Source organism: Perna viridis, chromosome 2 (genome assembly GCF_037379345.1).
Source record: "Perna viridis isolate PV_CMFRI_1.1 ecotype Kerala chromosome 2, ASM3737934v1, whole genome shotgun sequence".
Classification (NCBI taxonomy): Eukaryota; Metazoa; Mollusca; class Bivalvia; order Mytilida; family Mytilidae; genus Perna; species Perna viridis.
In genome coordinates, this window is record NC_142446.1 from 38298781 (window position 1) to 38326504 (window position 27724).

Consider the following 27724-nt stretch of genomic DNA (forward strand, 5'->3'; position numbering starts at 1 on the left):
CCTTATTATCCATGACATGTACCGTCAATATCCTACCTGAATTGATGGCAATAAACTTTATTATCCATCACCTGTGCCATCTATATCCTACCTGAATAGATGGCAATATTGTCTACTCTGTCTATCTAAGGTGTGACAAAAATGGTTTTGAAGTTCTAAATTAACATTCAGTGCTCATGATCATGCCACATTTTTCTTGCATATGAATTCACAAGTCATAAAAATGGCCAAATAAATAAAAATGGCCAAATAATGTCTTAATGTCAATTATGGATAAATAAATTAAGCAACTATGCCTACAAGCGAAATGATTCAATGAATGACTATGACTACAAAGGAAACATAATTCAATGAACGCATGAACTTTGGCTACAAATGAAGTGGTTTAATGAATGAATGAACTAAGCTTCCAGATGAAATGATGTACTATAACATCAGTAGTACAAGTGAAATTAATTACAGAAATAATAAAAAAAATATATTTAGAGTGACATTAACATCAAAATCAACTGGTGCTCTTTGTCAATAAATCTAAATGTACCTAAATCTACAATTAATGTAAACTAAAATTACATGGCTTATTATATTATTCAAAATACTGAATACTTTTACCAAAATTGATAATGCTAAAACATCTAACATTATAGCACATGATTTATGATAAAACAATTGATAATTCAAGACTGATTTAGTTGATGATCTATTCTAAAACATTCTATAATATAGCCTATGATTATGCTAAACAAGTTTACAAATTTACCCTTTTCGCAATGGTCTCCACTAGTTCCCAATTTACAAACACATTTTGACGCATATTTGTCATCTGTGACACAAACACCATCATTTTGACAGTGTAAAGTTTGGCATGGTGTGGATACTGAAAATTACAAATGAATTTAAAAGACAAAATACCAAATAAATCAATTGAAATGAATCAAATGAATCAACATACCTGTGCTGTTTTTCTTAATTCTGTGGCACCATGAACTACATGGTCACAAACAATGTTTTTCATGGTAATAAAACTTTTAAACGCAAAATAAAATTAAATAAATGCACACTGCCAGACTGAACAACAGGATACTGTCAATGTGTACTAAATTTCGCTATTTTCGTGATAGACTGAAATGTGCAAAAACAGTACCAACAAAATTGATTTTTAACACTATGTAACACTAATCATTTTTTTAAACTGAAATTTGATACCCGGAAATACATTCACTTTATAGAATCCATGAAAAATATGTTTACATTAGTGGAAATTCGGAAAATAAAGAACTTTTATAGTAAAACCAAGATTGTAAAATTAGAAATCTGTTAAATAATGGAAGTATCACTGCAAAATATGTTGAATAATAAACATTAGTTCCAAATGTAATTAGTTAAATATCTAGTGATAGCAAGTCAATGAAATTGTAAGGTCTAGCTGAACAGAATCCAAAGTTGTGTACATCCTCTCAATTTGTAAATAGTTCCAAAGAGGTAATAAGGACAAGATCAGATAATAAATCAAAGAAGCGGATCTCTCACCTTAACACTTGTTGAAATATTCTTTTTCTTTACAGGAGCTAGAGAGGACGCAGGACATACGTAGACACTTATTGTTAGATGAAACCATGCACAACTCTTTAAAGAGGTATCAAGAGAAAAAGTAAATGTAGTAAACTGCACTTACCATTACCTTGGAAACCAGGCTCATTCATGTAAAAGGATAATGTGGCTGTTCTCTAAGATATAATTAGAGGTACTTAACATTTTTCATTTGACCATTTGAATGAATCTTTTGATAAGAACATTTTGATGAACTGTTGAACACTTTGATGAACACTTACCTTTATGTCCAGTCTGTGTACTAACAACATGTAAACATCTCTTCTCTCCAGATGGCCTGCACAAAATATAAACAAAAAATGAAACAATTCTACTAAATCATATTTCCCAAATCTTCTAATTTCTCACCCCCCCCCCAAAAAAAAAAAAAAAAGAAAAAAAAGATTGCCAAGGCTTTAACGCCATAATAACTGGTGCTCAAAATAAGATTGTCTTTGATCTTTTTGATACCTTAAGATAATTACAATTACATATATCAATGATCAAAATTGTCAAAAGCAAATTTCGCAGGTGTTATCAATTTTCATTACTTAGGAAGTTTAACAATACATGCAAACAGCAAAAAACATCACAATGAACAATATATAAGCTTGTATGTTTCCAATAGAACCCAATTAGATAATTCTTACCCTGGTTTAAAACACAATTCTTCAGACCCAGCAGTGGTAGGCAGATATGATACCTCAGTTTTACAAGTTTTATTTACTCCATGGGATGGATCAAATACATGTATGCCTGCTTTTTGTGTAGGTACCTCTTTAACACTATCACTGTAAAGAGCAGAAATATTACTGATAACAGGAAGCAATAGCATTATAGTTTACCATCAACTAGACTCCCAAATGAAGTCCCTGACTATCATACCTACATATATTCACAAATAATTAGTCTCCTTAATGAAGTCCCTTACCATTGTACCTATGATAGCAACAATATAAAGCTGCACACATTGTTAATCTAGGTATACCCTCACTCATACAGGTAGTTGATATCTGACAGCAACCAAAATCCCTGACAAATGGACAAAGCAATTCCTATCTACCACCCACTCATTGAGTGGGGTCACATTTAAGTCCTCTTATCATGTAGATCAAGAATATATATATGATTGGGGTATGTGTTCTGAGGGTTCTACAGATATTCAACCTTCAAACCATTGAGTACCTCCTGATTTTGGTAAAAGGATTAGGGAACTATATAGTTTATATTGTACAAATCTAGTTTAATCAAGGAGGCAGAAAAAAATGGTTGTTACAAATGTTCCATATCAAATTCAAGATTTTATACTGTAGAGAAAAAAAATAAAGACAAATTTTGGTATCAAAGACCAATTCCCAAAAATATTTCATAGAATTTCTAAAGACAAAAGTACATTTTTTTAATCAAGTATCAGAAACATGTAGAGGAGATATTTTATCTTTGGTACTGCTAATTCAATTTCTTGGTTTTCAGGGTTTTTTTCATGAAAAACCAATGAGGGATGGAAACATTTTAAACATTTTGTTTTACCCTTTTACTGCACCCCCAAAAAAGTTATGAGGGTGCTTTAAACATTTTTCTGAGACAATAAACAATGATGAGGGCAGTGGTTTTTACCTTTTATTGATAGGGCAATAAAAAATGGAAATGAGGCTGCCCCCAAAGGAACATGAGAAACCAAGTAGTTTAAAAGTACTATTTTTCGTGGGTTTACCAATTTTTGTGGTTTTCGTGAGTAGGGTAAACCACAAAATTGGGTTCCCAATGAAAAGGAGATTTCTATTGATCTGTATACTGAAAACCTCAAAATCACAAATTCAAGAATCCATAAACTTGTGTTTCTTTCCTAATGCACAAAAACAGGTATATATCCACAAATTGAAGTACTTTCACAGCACCTGTAATTAACTTTGTGAGGCCTTTGATGATTTATCTTTTATTTTATGGCATGATAGTTATGAAAAAGCACCCTTTTAAAATTTTCTCAAGACAATGTTTTGACAAGTCTTAACATTTACTTATTTATAGGTAAAGCACAACATGACAACTTACCAGTTTTGTCCAGATCCCAGATATGAGAGAGGAATATGACACACTTGTCCAACTTCACACAGAAGTTCTGAAGAATTAGTAACTGTAGGTGCTGTGAAAAGTGGCTTAAAACAAAACAAATTTAAATTGTGTAATAATGAATAGTCATATTTTGACAACTTGATTTTTTTCCAATACTTATGATAAAAAAAATGACAAAATGAAAATAGAAAATTCTCATTTAATACAATAAATAATAATACAATGTAATACTAATTTTCTATGTAGTTAAGTATTGAAAAACAAGTAAGATTAAGCTACTGCACATATGCTCACCTGTCCTGAAGGAACAGTTTTATTGGCTGAAAATAGAGATAAACAGGGGTTAATTAGGAACAAGCTCACAAAGAAAATACCCCACACTTCAAATAGGGTAAATGTTAAACCCTTATGTTACAGTATCTCCCTTTGGAGTTCTACTCCTTCATGCATATCTAAAGGTGATACCTTTACCTTCCTACAAAATTTCATTAAATCCTTAGAGAGGTTTAGAAGGAGTTGCGACATCAAGAAATATAAACAGATGAAAGGATGATCAGACAGACAGGGTGATTCCTATACATCCCAAACCGTGTTTGCAAGGTTCATAATAACATAAACTAATAACTATGTTTATTAAAAGCACACTGTTACAATTTAAAATTTTATATCTACTCAATCAAAATGGAATAAATAAACATTTAACTATTGATGCATCTTTCATAATAAAATGTGAACATATCTTACTACTTCAGGTATGCAAAAAGGGGGGGATGTTCAGACAGGGCAAAGATATTTACATGAGTATACAATATTACATTGAGCTAACTCACCAGTTGTCAGGATTGTGTAACAAATCTCATCTACATTAGTTCTGAAAAATCAAATTGTTTATTAAGGACTATAAAACCTACTAGAAATAATCATGATCAACATAGAATAGACTGACATTCTCATGCCGGTGGGGTTATTGTCTCTTGGACATATACAACATACCTAGTCTCATTATATTATCTGGTATATCACATCTTCAATGGAGAAAGTAACAGTAGCTCATTCCACTTGTGGAAGAAGAAATTCAAATCACTACCACAACGGGGAATTTTCTCAGGAATTTTAACATCATTGTGACACGCACTAACTGAAAAATTATCCAAAGTCTTGGACAAATGCTTAAATGAAGAGGTCTAAGGATCCTTTGCAGTAAGAACACCAATATCAATGATGCATGGCAACACATGCAAATTAATACATAGTATTTTGTTTTCTTTACATACCCAGTAGAAGTGGTTGTTTGAACACAAACAGTCTTATTTCCAGTAGCCTGCGGAGTTACCACAATATCAGTAGTAAAGTCTTTAGTACCATTCACAGGAGTCAAAACAGGTTTGTGTGTGTCTACTCCAGGGTCTACCTTACCATAGTGGACCAATGGGCTGTAAAAGAAATTTATTGAAAGAAATGTAGGAATGTAAATAAATCGATGAAAAATTCTTTAAAGATTCAAACACGACATAGATTAAATGTACTATTATATTTAATTTCATTTGTAATAAGCCTTCTCTTTGGTTGAGTTCCTTAGGGCAACATAGATTATTTTGTGTAAAATAAATTTGGTACTGTAATGGCATCAACATAAGTGGTCAGTAGTCAAATAATTCTAAAGTAAATAATGTTTGTATAAATAGTTTTGGAACAATTTATGCATGTTCATAAACTGCTTCATGGCTCATGGAATGTTAATTACCCAAAAGATGATTTTAAAAGTCACATACCAGTAATGATAAAAAATAAAGCAATCCTTAAATGATACTTGGAATTTCAATAAAATACTCAAATGTCATACAAGTATAAACTCATATGAATACAGATATATAGTCAGGTCCTAACATATATCTACTGATATATTGTAAAGTCAATCACAAAACTCTCCATGGAGAGACTAAATACAATATTTCCACAAACTGGCTGACATAATCTTCTTGGTTGGCATGTCTGTATTTGCCACTGAAGAAAAGGGTCACATCTTCGATACATATTGCAGATTTTTTGCAGTATTGTAATACTGTGAAGTTTTCAATTTTCATGGATTTTGTTAAATGAAATTTTCACAAGCAAGGTTTTGAAAAGAGATAGTTAAGCAGTGTTAAAATTAATTTCACAGGTACTGTTTCTTGCATTTAATTTATCATTTGCAAAAATAACAAAAAGTATTATATTACAAAAATCGAAATATTTCAAATATTTGTTTTTTCTTAGGCTAATTCAGCTGGATGAATTCCATAACTATAAATTAACTTAGGTATGACCACTGGGATCGGTAACTTACATATGACCACTGGGATCGATAACTTACGTATGACCACTGGGGTCGGTAATTTTTAAAGGAACATGGCAGGGTTCATTCTCTACACAGTTGATTACTTTGGGTACAGCTAAATCTGTGAAGTGTGGTTTCTCTTGCTAGAAGACACCAACAAATTGTGCAGGGTTTTGAAAAAATTATAAAACTCTCATAGATAAAAAAATCTAACATCTTATCTGTGTTACCATTGAGATTCTACTTAAAATAGAAGTGGTTGAAATTATTTCTCTGCCTAAGAAAGTAAAATTTAGTTTTTTCAACATGTGAGTCTTAATAAGCATGTATTTAAACTAAAATTTCAAAATAAGGAGTGAAGAAATCTCAAATCTCTTAAATTTAGATATAAAACATGGAAAATTGGTTTCTCTCATGAAATTTGTATAAAAACCTGAAAATATACTGGGTATTGATAATACTTACAGTTAGTTCAGGAGAAGTTAAATCAACAGCAGTGGTTTTATTATGTTTTTCTGAAATTAAAAATTAAGAACTTACATTGTTATTCTGAATAAAAAACCTCGAACCAGAATGTAAACATTAGCAGCCTAAAAAGTGGAAGCTTTTCCAAATTGTTCTGAAATAAAACAAGAGGCTCCTAGGAGCCGAAATCACTCACCTGGTTTAATTTTTGCCCTCCAAGTGCAATAACTCTAATAAGGTGTGGTCTGACAATTTTGACTCAAAGAAAACGTTGGTAGCATTTATCATAAGGATCATTTCAACAATTGAAATTTTCTTTCTATCTATTATAGTTTTCAAAAAATTGGCTGAAAAACTGTATAAAAAAAAACAATATTATTCACCTTTCATGGGCAATAACTCTAACAAGGAGTCATCTTACAACTTTGATCCCTGCAGACTTTTGTAGGTCTTATTATAGGGATCATTTCGTCAATTGAAAAAATTTGGCTAAACGGTTTTGAAGGTATACTAGCTAAAACTTCTGATTAACCTATATATTCTATTTTTAGTAATGGTGACAATATTTTTCTACAGATCAAAAATCCCCACATCAGTTCTATTCAGAATACCCCAAGAAAAAAAATAAAAAAAAACATTGAAAAAAAGGCAATAACTCCAACACGGCTTAGCAGATTATAAAACAAAAATTTAACCACAGATAGATCATGCTAAACACTTTTACTCCAGCCGAAGTTTGGCTAAACCTAACTGTTTTGGAGATAAATGCGAAAAACTTGTATGTTCTATTTTTAGTAACGACAGCCATGGTTTTCAACTGATCAAAATTCTACTGATTTCTTCTACATAGAATACCCAAAGGAACATTCATACCAAGTTTGGTTCTAAATGGTCAGAGGAAAAGAGTTTTGAAAAATTGTCAATGACAACGAACAACAATTGACAATAGGTCAAATGGCCTAAGTAAGTTATTTTTAAGTAAAAAACCTATGGATTTTACATAACCCAAAAAATCACAGTGTTTATGTTAACCATGCTAACCTGTTCATTAAGTCATTTACCAAATACTTTTCAAGAAAGTTTCTGACCTGATGTTTCAAACCCAACATCTGACCTGGTTGAACTGGAATAGCCCAAAGTAAAAACCAGATTTGCTGAATGAACTCCTGTATTAACTTAGTAAGAATGGAGCTTAATATCTGTGCTCTTCACTTCCTTTAAGTGTCAATAAAAAAATACTGGACAATAATACATAAGCATGATTCTCATCCCTAGATAATTTGTGTGTACCTGTCTGATTATCCCTAGAAAATTTGTGCATACATGTCTGATCATCCCTAGATAATTTGTGCGTACCTGTTTGACATTTATTTCCAGTAAATCCAGCTTTACATATACAATTACCAGAACTACCAGTCACATGACATTCTCCATGACTCTCACAGAATACAGTGGAGCAAGGGTCTGCAATAAAATTTCAAATGCACAGTAATGGAAACATAGCATTTATGCTTACACTACAGGTACACCTGGTCCATGCTCTCAGTTTTTAGTAGAATCTGGGTTGCTCATTTACTTTTGTTTTTTTGTACATGTTATTTTGTTTTTTTTTCATGTTATATGTTGTGTACTTCTTTTACCCTGTCCAGTCTCTATCCTTTGAGTATATTCTTTTCTTTCATTTACTGCTTGTATCTTAATTCCCTTGATTACTGGTAATCTTTGGTAAAGCCAAAAATAAAACAAAAACATAAAGCCTACTTTACTCTATGTTCCAGTCCCTCTATTTCCCACTCCCTGAACCCCTTACCCCACAGTTACCAACTTCCCTGTCCACCAGCACATTAACTGATTTGACAGATGCACAGATACTCATTGTTTTCAGGAGTATAATTTGTATTATAATAAAGTTTAATTAGTAACCATCAATAGCAATTATATTACAGTACTCCTGACTAAATGCAAGTTGGAATGATTGGAACTGTCATTTCTTCATAGGTCAATAAAGCACTACCTTGTTTTGTATCAACTTGAACTTTAAAGCATCTTTCCCTTTCTTCTGCACTAGGACCAGACCTGAAATAAAAGAAACCTCAAATTTAAACTATAGCTGTACACAGACTCACAAAAAGATCAGAAAATAAAATAATTTTGAAGGAGTGGTACACACTACATTGTAACTAGTTAAAACATGTACATACAATGTAGAAGTCTGATTTAAAGAGACAACGCCAAGGGGTTACCAGAATAACCAGATTTACAGTAGATATACAAGTCAGGGGAAATGAAATATTTATATGTAACTTGAACAACTGGTGAATTGTAGTTCTGAATCAAAGCATATTGAGAAGAACTGCCATTTAACGTCAATGTAAGATATTATCCCATAGGATATCTTAGGATTTGAGGAAAAGAAGTAAACAACAGACTAGTATAAAAACAGAGTATTAATAGGCAGAGTATTAATAGGCAGAGTATCAATAGGCAGAGTATCAATAGACAGAGTATTAGTAGGCAGAGTATCAATAGGCAGAGTATTAATAGGCAGAGTATCAATAGACAGAGTATTAGTAGGCAGAGTATTAGTAGGCAGAGTATCAATAGACAGAGTATTAGTAGGCAGAGTATCAATAGGCAGAGTATTAATAGGCAGAGTATCAATAGGCAGAGTATCAATAGACAGAGTATTAGTAGGCAGAGTATTAGTAGGCAGAGTATCAATAGGCAGAGTATTAGTAGGCAGAGTATCAATAGGCAGAGTATCAATAGACAGAGTATTAGTAGGCAGAGTATCAATAGGCAGAGTATTAATAGGCAGAGTATCAATAGACAGAGTATTAGTAGGCAGAGTATTAGTAGGCAGAGTATTAGTAGGCAGAGTATCAATAGGCAGAGTTTTAATAGGCAGAGTATTAGTAGGCAGAGTATCAATAGGCAGAGTATTAATAGGCAGAGTATCAATAGACAGAGTATTAGTAGGCAGAGTATCAATAGGCAGAGTATCAATAGACAGAGTATTAGTAGGCAGAGTATTAGTAGGCAGAGTATCAATAGACAGAGTATTAGTAGGCAGAGTATTAGTAGGCAGAGTATCAATAGACAGAGTATTAGTAGGCAGAGTATCAATAGGCAGAGTTTTAATAGGCAGAGTATTAATAGGCCATTGAAGACATATTTTGTTTTCAAATAATTGAACCTTAAAAATAGTACAGAATTTCTCTACTTACCCAGATTTCAAGTGAACACACAGCATTTTCTCTCCAGTTTCAGTGGTCTTAGGTTTGAAGGCTACATCAGTTTTACAATCACCAGGTTTTGTTGGGAAGATGTGGACATCAGATATTGTTGTTTTACCTCCACTTTCTAAGATCTCAGGACTAAAAATGAATTATTTACACACAAAAAATAGCAGCATTCACACACACCTGCATATTGTTTGGGAAGGATGCAAAAACTCATTAAAAGATAATCATTGAAAAGCAATCGTTAAGTTAGAAGATTTTGGGACACTCTAAGTTCAAAAGAATATTACCATTAGTAAAATAATCAGATAAAAATTTTCTGTCAATATGCTAACTTCTTAAAGGGAATTTAATATCCACAAATTTCATGAAAATTTGCCCATCAAGGGGTATAGTTCTAAGTAAAAAAATCTTATTGGAATTTCCGATTGATACAAACTCCTTTAAATTGTGTCCTAAATGACAACTTGTTTTAACTTGTGGAGCAATGATAGTTTCAATAAAAGACTTTTATTCCATTATAAGTTCAATGGGGCATAACTCCTTGTAAAGTAATTGAATACATAAATGTACATACCATTTTCCATTTTTAGTTTCAGTTTCAATTGGTAGATGGCATAGTGTCTCCGTCTGACAGTAGACTGTTGATTCTGGGCCAAGGGTTGCACCAGTAAACTTGGGAACAGTCTGACAAACACAGAATAATATTGAAAGAAAAACATTGAAATAATGATTTAGATGTAGACTGCATGGGTACAAAAGCTTATATTCAAATTAACTTTTACAGGTCACAGTATCGTTATATCAAATAACCCACAAAAAAATCTTTAATAAAATCAAATAAGATACCAATCTTAATAGAAACAACAAAAACAAGACAACACATTAGGAACTTTAGTACTATGCTTTACTGGTAAAGGTTTAAATTTCATATTTATACTTACCGATGTGTCCGTTGGTGGCTCTGAAAAAATAAATTTAAATATTAAACTGCAACAATATATATATATATATTTATATATATATTTTTTGAGATGTTTATAGATTGAGGTATATGATAATCAGAAATTTAAAAGTTATCTATGAAAATTCAATTTCAGTATGTCATTACCAACACTTTATATCTGAACGAAATTCTCTTAACAATAAATCATATGGCACACAACATAACAAGTTCAAATTTCTGATTTAAAGAAAAACCACAAGTGGTCCATGACATAAAAAAAAAATCAAAACCACAAGTGGTCCATGACATAAAAAAAAATCAAAACCACAAGTGGTCAATGACATAAAAAAAAAATCAAAACCACAAGTGGTCCATGACATAAAAAAAAAATCAAAACCACCAGAGGTCCATGACATAAAAAAATCAAAACTACAAGGGGTCCAAGACATAAAAAAAATGAAAACCACCAGGGGTCCATGACATAAAAAAATGAAAACCACAAGGGGTCCACAAAATAAAAAATGAAAACCACAAGGGGTCTACGAAATATAAAAAATTAAAACCACAAGGGGTCCATGACATAATAAAAATCCATGGGAGGAGTAATAACTGAAGTTTTATTTTACAGGTATACCTACCTACAACATCAACTGTAAAACACATCTGTTCTGGTTCCCTGTAATAGTCAGTGGACAGTAAATATTCTGGATTTTTGAATTTACAGCAATTCAAAGGTATATGTTATACAAAATGAAAGACGGGTCACTATCTTTATAAATTTAGTATTATGTTTCTTGCAAATTCTTGTTTTTTATTGATACAGACTCACCTTGTGGCAGGGTGCACTGCACAAATTAAAGACTTTGCTTCCTTTATTTAGACAAAATATGACTAGATTGTCATAAAAATAACTGAAACATGTTTTATATGTACATGCAGTAAAATCAAAATTAAATTTTCTCTCAAATGAAATGCAACCCTTATCGATCAATTCATTGTATGAACATGTAAATGAACAATCACCGTGCTTTAACACAGACAGGTTTCCTGCCCTTGGACTGTGGTGTAATGGACAAAGTATGTTGATAGACACCATCTGTAGAATTAATCTTTGGTCCTTGGTTTATCTTTGGACTGAGAGAACTGTCAGTTTCTCCAACTGTTGGTGTTTGGCTGGAAGTTAGTTTTGTTATAATTAACTCAATTATTAAATTACAGATTAATTCAAGCGATTCATTCTAGTTACTCATAAGATATATAGAACGATAGTGAGTTAGTTATAGATATTTCTTGAGATTTGAGAAATTATATAATTGACGAGCTAAAGTTGTAGAATCTGTTTCATCCAAAATGAAAACTTAAGAGTCATTCGGCATCTGTGTCATGTCAAAAGTTCTATAGCTAGTGTCAGTCTATGTAGTCAACTGTGATTACAGAAGAATAAAATTAGAAATGTCACAACATTGCTTTTGACCAATGAAATTTAATAAACAATGCGATCAATCACACAACAACCAATCGCCCCCTTTTATTTTGACCAATCAGCCCCTGATAACCCTAATCTCTCTAGAGATGAGAACTATTTCTTCACAACAGTCAAGAAATGTGAAAAAAAATTAGAGAACATTATTTACACATCAGCTTACCTCCCTTTAACTGATAATGGAACAAGACATTCTTTGTGAACATAGCATTTAATTTCCTTCGGTACAATAGTGTCCACAAACTTGGGCTGAAAATGTAAAAAAAAATGCAATCCATCAGGTAAAAGAATTCTTGAAAACAATAAAAAAAAATCTCAAAAATATCTTCTAATGAAATCAATCCCTAAAAATAATATGGAGATCAGTTTTATTTGGATTATACAAATCTACAAACCTCTTGTGATGTGCTAGCGACTGGTATTGAAGAATTGGTTGAATCTGAAAATAGACAAAAAATATTGATAAATGAAATACAATTTATAGAACATCACATTAAATATGTAACTAAGTCATCAAATTTAAATAATAGTATATGACAAACCATTGGTAGAAGATGATGATTTTTAAAATATAAAAAAAAATTGATCCCATTAATTTTTACATAAAATTCAAAAGTTTCTTGTTAAAATAACATACACAATAATAGAAATTTGTTGGATTAAAAAAACATTTGCTACTCTTTTTGAATCATTCAATAATGGAAACAACTTCAAAGACAAGTTTAAATTATTCTAAGAGAGATCTTGATTGAAAATAGGGGAAAAATCTATCAAAGTAGTGCACAATATATATAAATCTCCCATTCATTTTTACTACTCTCTCATTACTAAAACCTGTGATTATACTGCAAAAAATAGATATCATAATAAAAAATTGCGGCAAGTTGATTATCTTCAAAAGAAAAAAAATCACATAGGAGTGACAAATCTTCAAATTAAAAAAAAAAAAGAGAAATAAAAAATTCCATACAAGACTCTAACATTTTTACCAATACCTGAAGAAATTTATGTTAAACCCTACCTGTTTTACACCTAGGACCAGAAGACCCTAGTGGACAGGTACAGATAGCCTGGTTTCCTGTTTCAGTACAGTGTCCTCCTCTGAAGCATGGGGTCTTATAGCATGGTGCTTCAATACATAAAATTCTAATTGATAGATTTCAACATTGGACAAGGAAAAAATCAATTATATTATATTTTTTTTATGTAATTCAGATTGGGCTCATATGAATAAAAGAACTTTTCTTATTGTGCAATTGAAAAATACTTTCTCATCCTTTTATATTCAACAGTTTCAAGAAAAAATGTCAAAGGATCTATACTTTTAAAAAAGTTTAACACAGGCAGATATAGGAATTGAAGAGGCCATGCTTGATAGCTGACCAAACAGGGGTGTACACCATCATGCTTCAGTGATTAACTTTCATTTCAACTAATTTTTCAAAAAAAAAAAAACAGAAGTGTGTGCCTAGCCTGCATTTGCCTTTGTTTTTTTTTAAATTTACAGCACAACAGTTAATCAATCTGAAGAATACTTAATAACTGCATTCTGAAGTACCTACATTGTTTATCTTCAGTAATGTTTAACTTGTAACATCTGGGGTCTTCTGATGGGCTGAAACAGAGAACCATATAATCTAAATTAAGAATTAGTGAATGAGTCTAAAGTGAGGTCATGATTTATATCATATACAACAAAAAATAATTGAGTTTGAATATTAATCATCTTGCATGCTTTGATTTTCAATCTTCTAGAGTTTCAGAGTTATTAATACATGTAATAATCAACACTAACTTGATAAAATATAATGCATGAAAAGTATACTGTGTACTTAAAAGGTAATTACAAAAGACTTGCAACTTAAACTATAAAACCCTGAGTAGGTTAAACTTGGTCCCAAGTGAACAGAAAGGAGCTGCAGTGGTTCTGGACTTTTTTGTATCATAAATGGAAGGTCCACAAGAATAAAGGGAATAGTTGATCTTCAATAAGAGTAATTGGTAGGTCTAGGACTTAAGTAAAGAAAATTTAAATGGTCCTGAATCCCATAACTTAGACCGGCACTACTTTGAACCCTTGAGTCAAAAAATAGGATGCCATATAGTTAAGACTGGATTCCCTAACATAAAAATACAGTTCACCTTCCAATACTTAATTAGCTAGAAAACCATAAGTGACTCAAAATAAGAGTTAAAAATTCATCCTTACATTGTTAAAGGTACATTGCCTTTCAAGAACTGTTTTCTCTTCTCACCTGACATTTATCTGTACACAAACAGTCTGCTGTCCTGTCTCAGTCTCAGACGGATGTAGGACAAAATCTGTCTTACATTCTGTTAAATTCTGTTCAGTTCCAAGAGGGTGAATGTCTTGTATGGTCGAATTCTCCTTAGACAATGATGGACTGAAATTTGATTGGAAGACCATATAAGACTGACAGACTAATTGAAAACTGAAAGACTTCTACAATTGTTAACTTTACAAAATACATTAAATTACCTCCAGATTGTACATTTCCATGTCATCAAGTACCATGATATCAGTTTTAATGTGTTCAGGATGTATTGATTTTGTTTCATTATGAACATATCACAGGCAAAATTATTTCACATGATTTTCACCTGAGTTGAGTAAATAAATTAAGTGACAGAGTTCCTGTGAAATTCAGGTGAATGGAGCCTTCACATGAAATTCACATGAAATGTTTACACGAAATTCGTGTTTAGTGAATTTCACATGAAATCATGTTAATTTCATGTGAATTTCATATGAATTTCATGTGAAGCTCGATTAACATGAATTTCACGTGAAAAATATTTGCCTGTGATGTACTGGTAGTCAAAATGATGGTAAGTTTGCGGATTTCAAAACTTCTTTACATTACATACATCTAATGTCAAAACTACCAGACAAGTTTCATTTAGCAGACTTGAAAAATGTAAAGAAAGTGTCTGAACACATTTGCATAGAAAAAATGGATTGCATTAGTATTGGTTAAGGGTTATTTGCAATCTATCATTCCCTCCATGGGGAAGGTACTGATAACTTTCTGGGAAAGATGTATTAAGAAGTTCTTTGATGTGATATGATTCATTATTAGCACACATTTTGTTGCTAACCTCTTCAAGGTTGAGAAAGGAAAATATTCTTCACAAAACCTTCCTCCCTAACCTAAAACTGAATTTACTGACATTTTATGGGTAAGACATCAGATGTTAGTATCAAATTAAACAATATAGCTAACCATTTCCCATCCTGATCTGTAGTGGTCTCCATGGGAAGATGACAATCCTGGCCCACCTTACAATGGAGGGTACAGCCAGGTTTGAAGGTCTTATCTGTAAACTTTGGATTTATCTGTTGATAAAAAGAGAAAACCATAGAATAATTGAGGATAGTAAAAACTTCTCTCTGTATCATGAAATACCTACATTTTGCATAAGGGACTTCCAAGAAAAATGTAATTTGGTTAAGGATGAGACCTAAATCCTTTTCCTAGTCCATTAAGGTTCATCAAAGTAGGTAAATATCAAATCAAATTAAATGTCATGTGCCATAAAGTTTAAAAAAAAAGAAAATTTCTTTATAGCCAAACATATATCCAAATAAGGTGTGCTGACTGGTGCACTTTGACCTTAGTTCATACTTTTTAGGAAATAATTAACAGACACTTCATTATTTTTTCTGAGATATTTATAATTTTTTTCCTTTTCATTCTTTGAGTATTGTTTGTTTCTTATTAATAGTAACACTTGTCTAAACCCAACATTTTAATAATTGTGCTTAATTCAGGAAGGTGTTTGGTCTTATGAATGGATAAAGTACTGAGTAACAAAGATGAAGACTGTTCATAATATGAATAATTTAAACAGGTTTCAGTCATGGTTTGGTTAAGACAAGTATGATTGTATATCATTATACAGATAGCCAAATTCAGAAAATATTCATTTTCATGACTTATGTTCAAAAAAGCAATTTTTGTTTGAGTCCAAAATTTATAATCATACAAATAAACTCACAGTTACAGGAGCAGGGGGATCTGAAAAAAAATATAGCATCTGAAAATTATATGTTAAAAAAACCCGGACAACTTAATGTTTTGCAAAACTGAATTTTTTTGTGAGCAGTTGATTACCATACATCACTACTTTAAAATTATCAAGAAAATGCCATGAAAACAAAGCACTATTTTGTATCAAAATTTTTGTTTTTTCTCCAGAAATTACTTTAAAGCTCTCTAGAAAGCAGACACAACAATGACCAGTTCTATCTATCACATTTGTTTCAGAGAATTCACCATTCTATGCACAGGCCTGATACTGAGTGTTCTAGGGTTTGAGCGTCAGTGGCTACAGTATAATTTTGAGGTAAATTATGTTCTCTGGTTACATATGCTTACCAGTGATATGTATGTTAATACAAATTTCATCTTTGTCTGGAAACCTAGAATAGATAACAATAAAATAGAAATGATTCATCAACCTACTTCAGTGAATATGAATATGTTAATTTCCTTACTGAAACTTAAGACAGATTTGAGAGTGTGGTATTCACCATAGCTATGTTTTGGCAAAACCTCAATGAATATATTTTTTTAAGTTTTTAAATTGAACTTTTCTTTCATTTACACAATACATCATAAATAAGCCTAAAAAAATCCATAAAATTGCTAAATATTCACTATACTTGGCAAAAAATATGTCGTGAGCCAGTTAAGAAGACTCAAAACTTTTCAAGTATTTATTTTAAAATGCTGTATGAGTTGAAGTACAATCTTATATAGCTAATAACTTATAGATAAAAATGCTTCCTCTGCAGTACAGAATAAAGCAAGATACCACATTAAAGACCTACCCTGTCTCTGTAGTCTGTACACAAGCCATTTTCTCCCCTGTTGATGTGGGGTTCACCATAACTTCAGTGGAGTGAGAGTTTGTATTGGGTATTTTAGTAGGTGGAAGTGGTCCAGTGGCATGCAAATCTGAGTCAACTGCTCCTAATGTTACTGATGGTGTGCTTGAATAATATATAGATGAGGTAAAGCTTTACTTTTGTAATGTTAAATATATACTTAGAGATACCATAATACTATACTGTGATACTTGTATTAAATGAACCCTTCAAGGACTTGACTTAAGTATTTGTTTGGTATAGACAGGTGCTAGGTTTACACAGGTCAAAATCCAAGGAAATTTATTTGAAGGAACTTAAGATGATGATTAATTTTGAGAGGTTCCCTTTTATGCATGCCTATAAAAAAGCATTTCAAAGAAAATACTAGGTACACAAACATAGCTCTGAGAATTAAAAATCTATTTAGATATTTCCTAATTCTAGCTAGAAAAAGTACCAGTGATCATTTTTTCAATTCATCTAACAGAATATAAATGAGGAGAGCAGAATTATAAACTGTAAATTCAATTGCAGGGAATAACTTATCTGATATATTTTCCCAACCATCAGATGTTACCACTTTCTTGAAGTCCTACCATATGAAGAATTAACTTCAATGTAAAAATTCTCGATCAACATGCAACCAATAAATACCTCGTGCCGTTGCCAGTAACAACAAATGGTAATGTACAGGATTCTCCTTTGTAACATGTAACATTCTGTGGCAGTACTAAGTCTATAAAGGCAGGCTGAAATCAGAAAAGAACAAAGAATAAACTATTGTTCTTGCAGTACCACTTTTTGTAATCAACAAAAAAAGTGGCTCAAACCATGATATTTGAATTCACCATGATCTAATAATTTTCATGGAAAAATGCGAAAGGAACTAAACAATAATAAAAGTAAGAACTCTTTCACAACCTAAACAAGTTTTGAAATCTGGTCTTTTAATCTGAAATATCAATATTCTTACTTCTACATAAATTACTTTATTGTTTATGTCCAAGTGAGAAGAATAAGTCAATTACCCATATTTTATCAAATCAGTGAAAAAAAAAACAAACAAGTTGAGGGTCAGTTATGCATACTTTCGTCATCTAAATGAATTGTATATAAACAATTTCCTTGAAAAATCCTAACAAAAATTGAAAGGGATGATCAGTGAAAGCTGACAACTTGCTGATAAAATAATTATTTATAGTCCAAAAAATGTGATACTCATTATTGTAAAATGTTTTTGAGGTAAGAGTTATAAAAGGTTTCCATAAAACAGACTTACTTTGGTTCTTTTTGGTCTGTCTGTAATAAAGTTGCTTGAATCTATAATAAAATGATACACAGTAAATTAATTAAAATTATTTTTTTCAAATCATCAGTTGAGATGTTGTCTGAGGAAATGCATTAATATTTCAATAACAGATACACCATAGAGTTGTCTCCCCTTCATTTTTCACTAGTACAGGTGTTAACTTGGCTAAAGTTGAGAAAAATGCTAGATAGAACACTACATTCTCTATATTTTTCTTTTACCACATATCAATAAGCAATTATTTTTCTACAACTTCTCTAAAAATATCTTACATTCAAACTTTTACTGTGAATTTAACTCCTCTGGGACTAAAGGATTTGTTCTTTTAGTACAGTATTTGGTTTACATAGCTTTGAATTTATTTATAACTATAGTGAGGGATTTCATAAATTGTCTTCTTCTAAAAAGTCCCTTTTATTTTGCATTATCTCTTATAGTTTTTGGTAATAATCCACAAAACAGTTTCAGATGAGAAAGTTTTGACAGAAAAGTTAATGATGGATGACTATAATAACAGACAACAACAGACTCAAAGTGATGACAATAGCTCACATCAAATTTTACTAATAAATACCTTGACCACAGTCCTTTCCTGATGACCCCTGTTTACAAACACACTTGGCCATTTCTTTTTGGTCAGTGACACACACTCCATTATTCTTACAATGCAGATGTTGACAAGGAGCTGAATCTGTAGAACAATCAGATCTTGGGTGGTAAGAAAATTTTTCAACTTTTGCCCTTTTCAGAGGACCAGACTTTTGTTAATTATCTAGAATTCTTCTTATAAAGTACTATAATAAACAATACTACCATAACTGTTCAGGGTACTTTTAATTTCTTCCTTAATATAATAACAACTAGCTCATTTCAATTTTTGGACACCAAATATTTCAAACCTTGACTGTAAGTAAATTTGACTACCAGCAGTTTTATTTAACACATATCAGATTTTTGTGTAACAAAATAAACAAAATTCAATCAATATCTTGAATTGATCCATACATTCATCATTGTGATAGAGTAATCAAGGGAACCATGGTTATAGCGGTAATCAAAAGAATGTAATCCAGGGACAAAGACCAGACATGGAAAACAGACACACACAACAAAGAACATAAGGTAACTAAAATCATACAAAGTAACAAAAGCAAATGAGCAACTCAGATATTACACAATTGAAAACATCAGAATTATTTTTGAATTTTAAGTATTAAAAACCTTAAATATAATGTTTTTAAAGTACTATGGACAGTTTCCTGACTTACATTTGTTTCCTGTTTGGCTCCCAACAATTTTATAACATCTCTTTTCTCCTGAAGACCTTGAAAGAAAGAAGCAAGATGAAAAATATACTAAAAATGATCAAAGTAGTACTTCTTAAAAATGTTTGGAACATGTTCCAAAATAAAGATCATGCTTTTTTACATGCACTTGCTACTGAGTTCACTGAATTGGTCTGTGGTCCATTTCTTGAAAAGTATAAAATTAGTCATAACTAATAAAACACAATATCATAGAAAATATCATTGCAGCATCAATACAAAATGTACCTACAACAAATTTTACCCTTATGATCTCTTGCCCTTACATAGAGCAGTGCTAAAATAAAAAGATAATACACATACCCTGGTTTGAAACACAGTTCTACTGGACCTTTGGTGGTTGGTGTATAACCCACATAAGTAGTACATGTTTTGTTTATATTAGGCTGGACTGGTGGTTTGAATACATGTACACCTGGTTTGTGGGAGGGATACTCTTCTACTGGCTCACTGAATAAATAAGATTTCTCACTTTGAGAGATACATTCTGTATTATACATATTTTTCTCCAGTAAACATTCTTGAATGCCATACATTTATGTTTAAAATTTCAGTCCTACCCAATGCAAACATACAACAATGTAAATATGCTCATTGTAAAAGGTAATTCATATTGTAATATATCATTTGCAAAAAAAAAACGAAAAAAAAAAACAGAATTTTCATCATTCTTCAGACTAAAAGAGTTTTCTTTTCCAAAAATACATGTGTCTTGCAGGCAATGCCTCAAAAAGCTGGATATCAGTGTCAGAATTAGAATCAAATTAATAATGCATGATGTAATCATACCAATTCTGTCCAGATCCCTGGTAAGTAAGAGGTATGTGACAAACTTGTCCTATCTCACACTGTAGCACTGATGTATCTGTTAAAGTTGGTACTGAATATTTTGGCTGGAAAACATAAAAAATCAAACAATGCTGTGTATTTTTATGTAGGTTATGAAATAGAAGTGGTACGACTATACTAATTCATTTGTAAATCTTTCCCAACAAAAACTGAGTGAAAAATAAACATTTTTATTTCTGCTTGTTTGTTAACTGAGAAAACATTAAAAATGGGCTAGCAAAAGCTACAGCGTCATTTGAAAACAAAATCAAACTTTGAACAGAACATTTAAATATAAAATACCGAGAAACCTGTCTGAATAAAACATTAAATAAACCAGAAACCTGTCTAAATAAAACATGAAATAAACCAGAAACCTGTCTAAACAAAACATTAAATAAACCAGAAACCTGTCTAAATAAAACATTTAATAAACAGAAACCTGTCTAAATCAATATCTCCTTCAAGTCATTACATTTCAATTCATATGCATTTACTGCCTATATTGAACAAAACTTTCAGTCCGAACTTAGACAGACTTCACTGTGATTTGTTTAAATATAGTAACTTACATGCCCCAAGTGCTTCGGCCTTAATGCTGAAAGAATAAATAAATATAATACTACACTGTGAAGAAAAATAAATGTTAAAGAATGAAAGAAAATTGATAAATATTTTAAAGAAAGATTTATCAATTCAGTCAAAAATGCAATATTAATTTTTACAATTTTGAGAAAAAATCTTACATGTTAAAAATGCCATAACTGGAATTTTAGCTATTGCAATTTTATATAATAACCATTATTTGTAATAATTTTCAAATTTACAGTAATATAGTTGGTGTTATTGTATGGTAGTTGTTATTGAAGACTTGGTCTCTCAGCCACCATTTGAGTTAAAGTACAATTGTACTAACTAAATATAGCATAATAGAAGATGCCAAGCATCTCTCAATGGACAGAAATATCACACTACTTAAGCATCCAATATTATTTTTAGTCGAGTATAATTTGAACTTTTCTTGTAATTACCAGTCTAAATTAATGTGAAAGGAGAGAAAATGCTAGCTTTTAAAAAATAGAAACACACTCATAATTCAATAAAAATATATTTTTTAGTAGAATATATAAATAACACACCATTAGCCATCTACATCAAATCGAAAAGAAAATTAAAAGTTATGAAAGAAAGGTTTCAAACCAAATTTTGCTTCATCTGATTTAAAAAAGGTATCATTGCGATTTGGAATTATTTTTCATTTTAGAGAATGACTTGAAAAAATTTTATAATGAAAAAAAAGGTGGGTTTTAGTGATGACTAAAACTTAGAGGATAGCAAATTTTGTCTTCCTAATGTTATCTAACTTGACAGCACAAATAACTTCAGAGCATTTTTTTTTAACTAATTCTTTAAAATCCAAATAATTCCAAATTTAAATAATATCTTGTTTTAAAGTAAAATACACAGAAATACTTCAACAAAATAATTCACACTGTCACACTACACTTACTTGAATTAGTTCCTGAAACAAGCTATGCTAATTATTGACATGCTAACATATAAAGGAATGGTAACCCATGATGACATGGTTATCTAGATTTGTATGGGAAGTAGGCATGATCATGAATAAGTATCCAACTTATTAACTATAGGTAATTTATATTAGGACTAAGTCTCCAATTCTAGTATTCTATACTAGGACTAAGTCTCCAATTCCTGCATTTTACTAGAACTAAGTTTAAAATAGTTCAACAGTACTTTATACTAGCAGTGTTCTAGGATTTTTCAGAAATTGAGGTTTCCTCGGGAAAAATCCATATAAAATCAACTTTCCCATGGTCAATGAATGCTTTCCTAACAAAAAAATCCTTACAGCATATGAAGTTTTCAACTTGCAATGGGATAGTGTAACTACATGCATAACTTTCCATGACCCAAATTTCACTTGCCCCAGGTAATGGGAAATAGGAATCCTAGAACACTGACTAAGAATTAGTCTCAAACTATCTATACTTTATGTCAGGACTATGTCTGGTCTAAAGCTACCAGTACTCTATACTAAATAAAAATATAAGTTCTGTCTTCTCAAGGATAAGTTACACTAGAAATAAAGTGTAATTCCGAACTATGTGATGAAGGACCTAATAACAAGTCTATATTCAATATAAAAACATTATATTGTGAATAGTTTCAGTTTGTTTTGTCATTAAAACCTTCTAAACCTGCAAATCAACTTTAACTACAATAAAGGTCTGTGTTGTCAACTCCACATTCTATGAAAAATGATATACCAAAACTCACCTGATGTTTCAATAATGTAACATATTTCATCCACACTGGTACTGTAAAGAAATAAAATTCTATCTTGCAATTAAAATTTAATTCTTAAATTAAAGAACAACTAAGCCAGCAAACTTAAAATCTTCCTTTTATATCAAAAAGAATACATGTAGCAAATAAGAGTATTTTTTGTTTAGACATTTTCATGAAAAAGTGTTTGTGATTGTCTTTGTGACAGTTTTTCACACATGTAAACACCAAATTGACAAATTGTATACACCTCTGAATTCCTTAATAAAGAGCTGTGCTTTAAGCTCATGATACACCTGTTGCCCTTTTAATTTGTCCTTATACTTTTAATGAATTTATATGATCAACTAGAAATACTGTGAGCCCTGTCAAATATCTCCCCCAAAAAGAAAAGTTAATAAAAAATGAACAAAAAATTCCGAACTATCAAGGCTACCTCAAGTTTAACTAAGTCTATTGTCTTGATTTTTCACCCATACATTTCTATTTTGTTCAAAACACACTTTTCTGACAAGGTTACCAAGTACCTTTTATATTTATTAGTTGATCATTATAACAAATGGTCCGTTTTCAATGATTTTTCAACAAATAAATTTCCTTAGCCATTTCCGCCTTTTTTTAAAGAGTAAAACTTCATGACACGGAAACGTTAAATTTTACATTTATACCAATCAGAACGGAGCTTACTTCAATAGATATGAACAATTCACCAAAGTTTCATAAAAGTTGGTGAAAGTGTTTTTGAGTTATTGTCTGAAGTGTTGACAGACGGACGGACAACGGTATACCATAATACATCCCGTCTTAGACAGGCGTATAAAAACAATGAACAGAAAAGGGCCTTACCCAACAGAAGACACAGTCTGAACACAGACTGATTTGTTTCCAGTTTTCTGTGGTGTAACCACAATGTCGGTAGTGAAGAGTTTGGTTCCATTTACATTAGTCAAGACAGGTTTGTGTGTGTCTAGTCCAGGATCTACTGAACCATACTGCACTGAGGGACTACAATGACAAATAATAGTGTAAAAAGTTATTTCCTGATCTAGAGATACAGATTTACATTACACTGAGGAATTCCATTAATTACTAACAAAAAAAAGTACTGTAAAAATTATAAAACTTACTTTAAAATTAAAAAAAAAATTAATTGCAATCACAGTTTTTCACTTTCTTCTGCTATACTTAAAAGTATAAAACATAATACATAGTGATTACAATGTACAAATAATATGTCCTTAGTATCAAAAGTATAATTTGTTTATATTTATTTTATCTAGCAAAAAGGTCAAATCTAATAAGAAAAAAATCTAATCAGTTGTGTTAATATATTAATACATAATAAACTGACCAATTATATAGTAAAGAACCAAATTATGAAAATTAATTTTTATTGCGAAGTGAAACTACTTACATGTGACCAGAAGGAGCTGTTACATGAAGAGGAACATGGCATGGCTCATCCTGTACACATTTTATCACTTTTGGTACTGCTAGATCTGTAAAGTGGGGTTTTTCTTGCTAAAAAAGGAAAACAAATATTACACAGCCTAAACACTGAAAAAAGCTGGAAACCTGTCCGATCCAGACACCTTCTGATGTCAATTTCACTTCATTTTTTAACCTGTTTGAACTGAAGACTGCCAACATTATATCCATGCTATCATTCAGCTTGATTCTGCATATTTTAAATGAGGCAACAAAACAACTGGATGTAAAAATTTTGACCTAAGGTGTGCGAGAGAAAGATTCATATTGATACATTTTAGTAAAAATGGTACATTCACAAGAGAGAGAAAAAATATTTGAATGTAGTTAAAATCCATTGGCATTCCAAGAGAACATTTGATCAATCAAACAGACCCAGCCTTGTACTAATCTGACTGGCCCAGATTTTTAATGTATAAACACACAGAAGAAACGGTCTACTCTGACACTTTGTTGTCAACAAGTTTTATTTCTGTTTCCTTTATGATGTATAATGTATCAGAGAAGCAGGGACTACAAATTTTAAGGTATGACAAGATCAATTCTAACCTACAACCCTTGGCACACAAGGTAAGCATATGTCCACATGGAGAAAAGGAAATACTATGAAAGAATTATTGTTTGTTGGGACCCTTTCATGGTTTCCAACTATTGGCAAACCATGAAATTTGGTTCTAAACAAAACGAAATTTCCCATTTATTTGTTAGATTCAGTTGCTATATTAATGAATTCAAGAGACTAAGAACCACAAAAACTGATACCCAAAAACAAAAGCAATTTTACAGTATGTAGATATAGCTTAGCACTTACAGACAACTCTGGCACAGTAAGATCAACAGCTGTAGTTTGCAGTGACTTTTCTGTAAGAAAATGATGAAAATACATATAATAAACAATATCAAAACAAATCAAGGAAAATTTATACACACACAGTCTAACTTCACACCATGAAACTTAGATGACTCGAACATCTAAGTTTTCTTCTTTATAATCAATATAAATGTCCTTGGATTTCTCAGACTCCCAAAAAAAGTGTTGCTGTTAGTTCCTGCAGGAATAAAGTTCACTTACTGAAACTTGTAAGAAAATCTAATGGACATAAATTGACCAAACTCAACTCCAAACTATATTTTCTCAAACTCTATTTGAAGAACCCTTAAAATTAATGAGGTTTGACTGCACTTCAGAAATCTAAACCTGTCATTACTTACCTATCTCACATTTAGCTCCGGAGAATCCATGTGGGCAGACACAGTGGGCAACATTGTTAGTCACATGACATTCTCCACCATGATTACAGTAGATGGGCATACAGGGATCTGGAAAACATATGTAAAGTTCCCTACACTGCCAACAAAACTTTCAGAACTTTACACAAAACACCATATTCTCATATTAAATATATTTAGTTGTTAGTGACAAAATGAAGGAATTTAACTTAACAATAGAAAAAATGCTAAAATGTGAAAGACAATATCCGAAAGATCAGGCAGGTGTTCTATGGTAGTGAAAGACAATGTCCAAAAAATCAGGCTGGTGTTCTATAGTAATGAAAGACATTGTCCAAAAGATCAGGCAGGTGTTCCATGATAATGAAGTTGGATACATTTGTATAATATAGGGCATATTTCTATTTAAATTACTCCATAACCTACCAAAATTTGTATTAACTATCAATCATTTTCAACTTGCTGTAAAAATGCAACGCTGCCTTCTAAGTCTACACATAATTACAGAAATCTCCCTCACATTTCCAGTGGAGGAACGAGTTAAAAGAAAGTGTCTCCTACCAAAAAAGTAAGGGTTTAAAGGGCATGTAGTCTTAAACATGTTTAAAGAGTCATCAAGAGAACCAAGACTCTAGCAGAAATACCGGTAAAAAGAATGTAATCCAGGGACAAAGACCAGACATGGAAAACAGACAAACACAACAAAAAACAAAAAATAACCAAAATAATACATACAAAGTAACAAAAGTAAATGAGCAAATCGGACTCCACTAAAAAACTGAGAGCATGGACTAGGTACACCAGCAGGGTAAGCGCCCTCTGCTTGAAAACTCCATACACAGGTGCTGAAGGGATGTTGCCACAGATGAAAGGAAAGTTGACAGTAAGGAATGAAGTCATCCCATCTGTTGTATAGTTAGGTCAATAGTTTTCCTTCACCACTGATCTCTAAGTGTAGGTCAAAATATAAGGCTGACTTCACAGTGTCTGTAGTATCCTTTACTTTGTTACAAAGTTCTTTGGGGTAGATGCGATGTATAAAATCCTCATAACTAGGATTGTTTAACAATAATAATTCATCTTTATATAGCAGAAACTAAGATTAAAGGATCTAGCAAAATGATATTCCGTATTTTGGATCAGATCAGCTATAAAGTTAACCTCATAAGAGTGAGGGAATAGGTCAGTAAGAAGAGAAGCACAATTTGTTATAACTGGAATTCTGACCACACACATCCACACAATTATGAAAATATTTTCTCTACTTTTCTTAACTTACCTTGCTTTTCTGCAACCTGAACTTTAAAGCATCTTTCTCTTTCCTCTGTATGAGAACCAGACCTATGTGTATATATATATATGAATAAATACATGAAGGTGTCTAAATTCAACAAAGTTTCAATATATTTACCACAACATTATCAAAAACAAAATAACTAGGTGATTTGAGCCTAGATTGCACAGTGCCATTCATTTATTAAAACCCTGTCTAGAAAAAACAATTCATTCATTTAATCAATCATTCAATAGAATCTTTAAACAAATAAATTTTCATTATATATTTTAGGAAAAACTTTTGGCACAGCTACACTTCAGTATATGATATTCCTGCCCCCCTCATTTTCAATGTTGAGTTCCTGATCTAAAAGAAAAAAAATATAAAAAATTGAGCTGCCTTTAATGAAGACAAACACTGAAGAAAAAAAATTACCAAAATCCATCTATTTAAGCAAGCATTTATATGTTTTTGTTAGTTGTGATAACATTTGGAAAAACTGACAGACAGCAGGATACTGTAATAAGACTGTTACTGTAATGGACAGAGGTATAAAAAGTATACAGAGTTCTTTGAGGCTCTTTTAAGTCCCTAAGAGAAATGACAGCATTACTTATAATCATACCCAGCTCTAAGTTTAACACATATTTCCTTTTCTCCAGTTTCAGTGGTCTGTGGTTTGAAAGCTACATCAGTTTTACAGTCACCAGGTTGTGTTGGAAAGATGTGGACTTCAGATATTGTTGTTTTAGATGGCGTTTCTAAAATGGCTGGGCTAAATGAACAAAAAAAGTTTTTTAGAGTTCAGTGATTGAGTTATTACTATTTTGTTAGTAACTGTATAGTAACTATCCAAATATTTGAATTATTAAAAGCAGCTTGATTGAAAAATATCTAAACATTGTGTAAATTAAAAAAAACGGTTTTGAACTAGAGGCACCCAGGAAC

General features: G+C 31.4%; 1 protein-coding gene across 3 annotated transcripts in view; it reads right to left on the minus strand.

The window, feature by feature from the left end:
* The window catches only part of LOC148624949 (uncharacterized), a 189631-nt gene that overhangs the window by 61668 nt on the left and 100239 nt on the right, over window positions 1–27724 (minus strand). For all 3 annotated transcript variants that reach the window (XM_088568099.1, XM_088568098.1, XM_088568097.1), the window contains exons 75-114: window positions 27402–27551; window positions 26780–26841; window positions 25483–25590; window positions 25082–25131; window positions 24197–24303; window positions 23629–23787; window positions 22774–22814; window positions 21983–21994; window positions 21045–21070; window positions 20434–20537; window positions 19948–20094; window positions 19588–19643; window positions 18894–19010; window positions 18290–18330; window positions 17665–17759; window positions 16972–17133; window positions 16517–16560; window positions 16137–16156; window positions 15362–15474; window positions 14372–14521; window positions 13679–13731; window positions 13138–13245; window positions 12512–12555; window positions 12280–12365; window positions 11657–11806; window positions 11272–11309; window positions 10632–10651; window positions 10265–10374; window positions 9673–9822; window positions 8460–8521; window positions 7802–7909; window positions 6446–6495; window positions 6017–6123; window positions 4938–5096; window positions 4494–4534; window positions 3958–3983; window positions 3643–3746; window positions 2241–2381; window positions 1833–1888; window positions 761–877 (exon numbers count right to left, since the gene is read on the minus strand). In XM_088568099.1, the coding sequence (XP_088424225.1) occupies window positions 761–877; window positions 1833–1888; window positions 2241–2381; window positions 3643–3746; window positions 3958–3983; window positions 4494–4534; window positions 4938–5096; window positions 6017–6123; window positions 6446–6495; window positions 7802–7909; window positions 8460–8521; window positions 9673–9822; window positions 10265–10374; window positions 10632–10651; window positions 11272–11309; window positions 11657–11806; window positions 12280–12365; window positions 12512–12555; window positions 13138–13245; window positions 13679–13731; window positions 14372–14521; window positions 15362–15474; window positions 16137–16156; window positions 16517–16560; window positions 16972–17133; window positions 17665–17759; window positions 18290–18330; window positions 18894–19010; window positions 19588–19643; window positions 19948–20094; window positions 20434–20537; window positions 21045–21070; window positions 21983–21994; window positions 22774–22814; window positions 23629–23787; window positions 24197–24303; window positions 25082–25131; window positions 25483–25590; window positions 26780–26841; window positions 27402–27551 (3494 nt within the window). The remainder of the gene's footprint in view (window positions 1–760; window positions 878–1832; window positions 1889–2240; window positions 2382–3642; window positions 3747–3957; window positions 3984–4493; window positions 4535–4937; window positions 5097–6016; window positions 6124–6445; window positions 6496–7801; window positions 7910–8459; window positions 8522–9672; window positions 9823–10264; window positions 10375–10631; window positions 10652–11271; window positions 11310–11656; window positions 11807–12279; window positions 12366–12511; window positions 12556–13137; window positions 13246–13678; window positions 13732–14371; window positions 14522–15361; window positions 15475–16136; window positions 16157–16516; window positions 16561–16971; window positions 17134–17664; window positions 17760–18289; window positions 18331–18893; window positions 19011–19587; window positions 19644–19947; window positions 20095–20433; window positions 20538–21044; window positions 21071–21982; window positions 21995–22773; window positions 22815–23628; window positions 23788–24196; window positions 24304–25081; window positions 25132–25482; window positions 25591–26779; window positions 26842–27401; window positions 27552–27724) is intronic.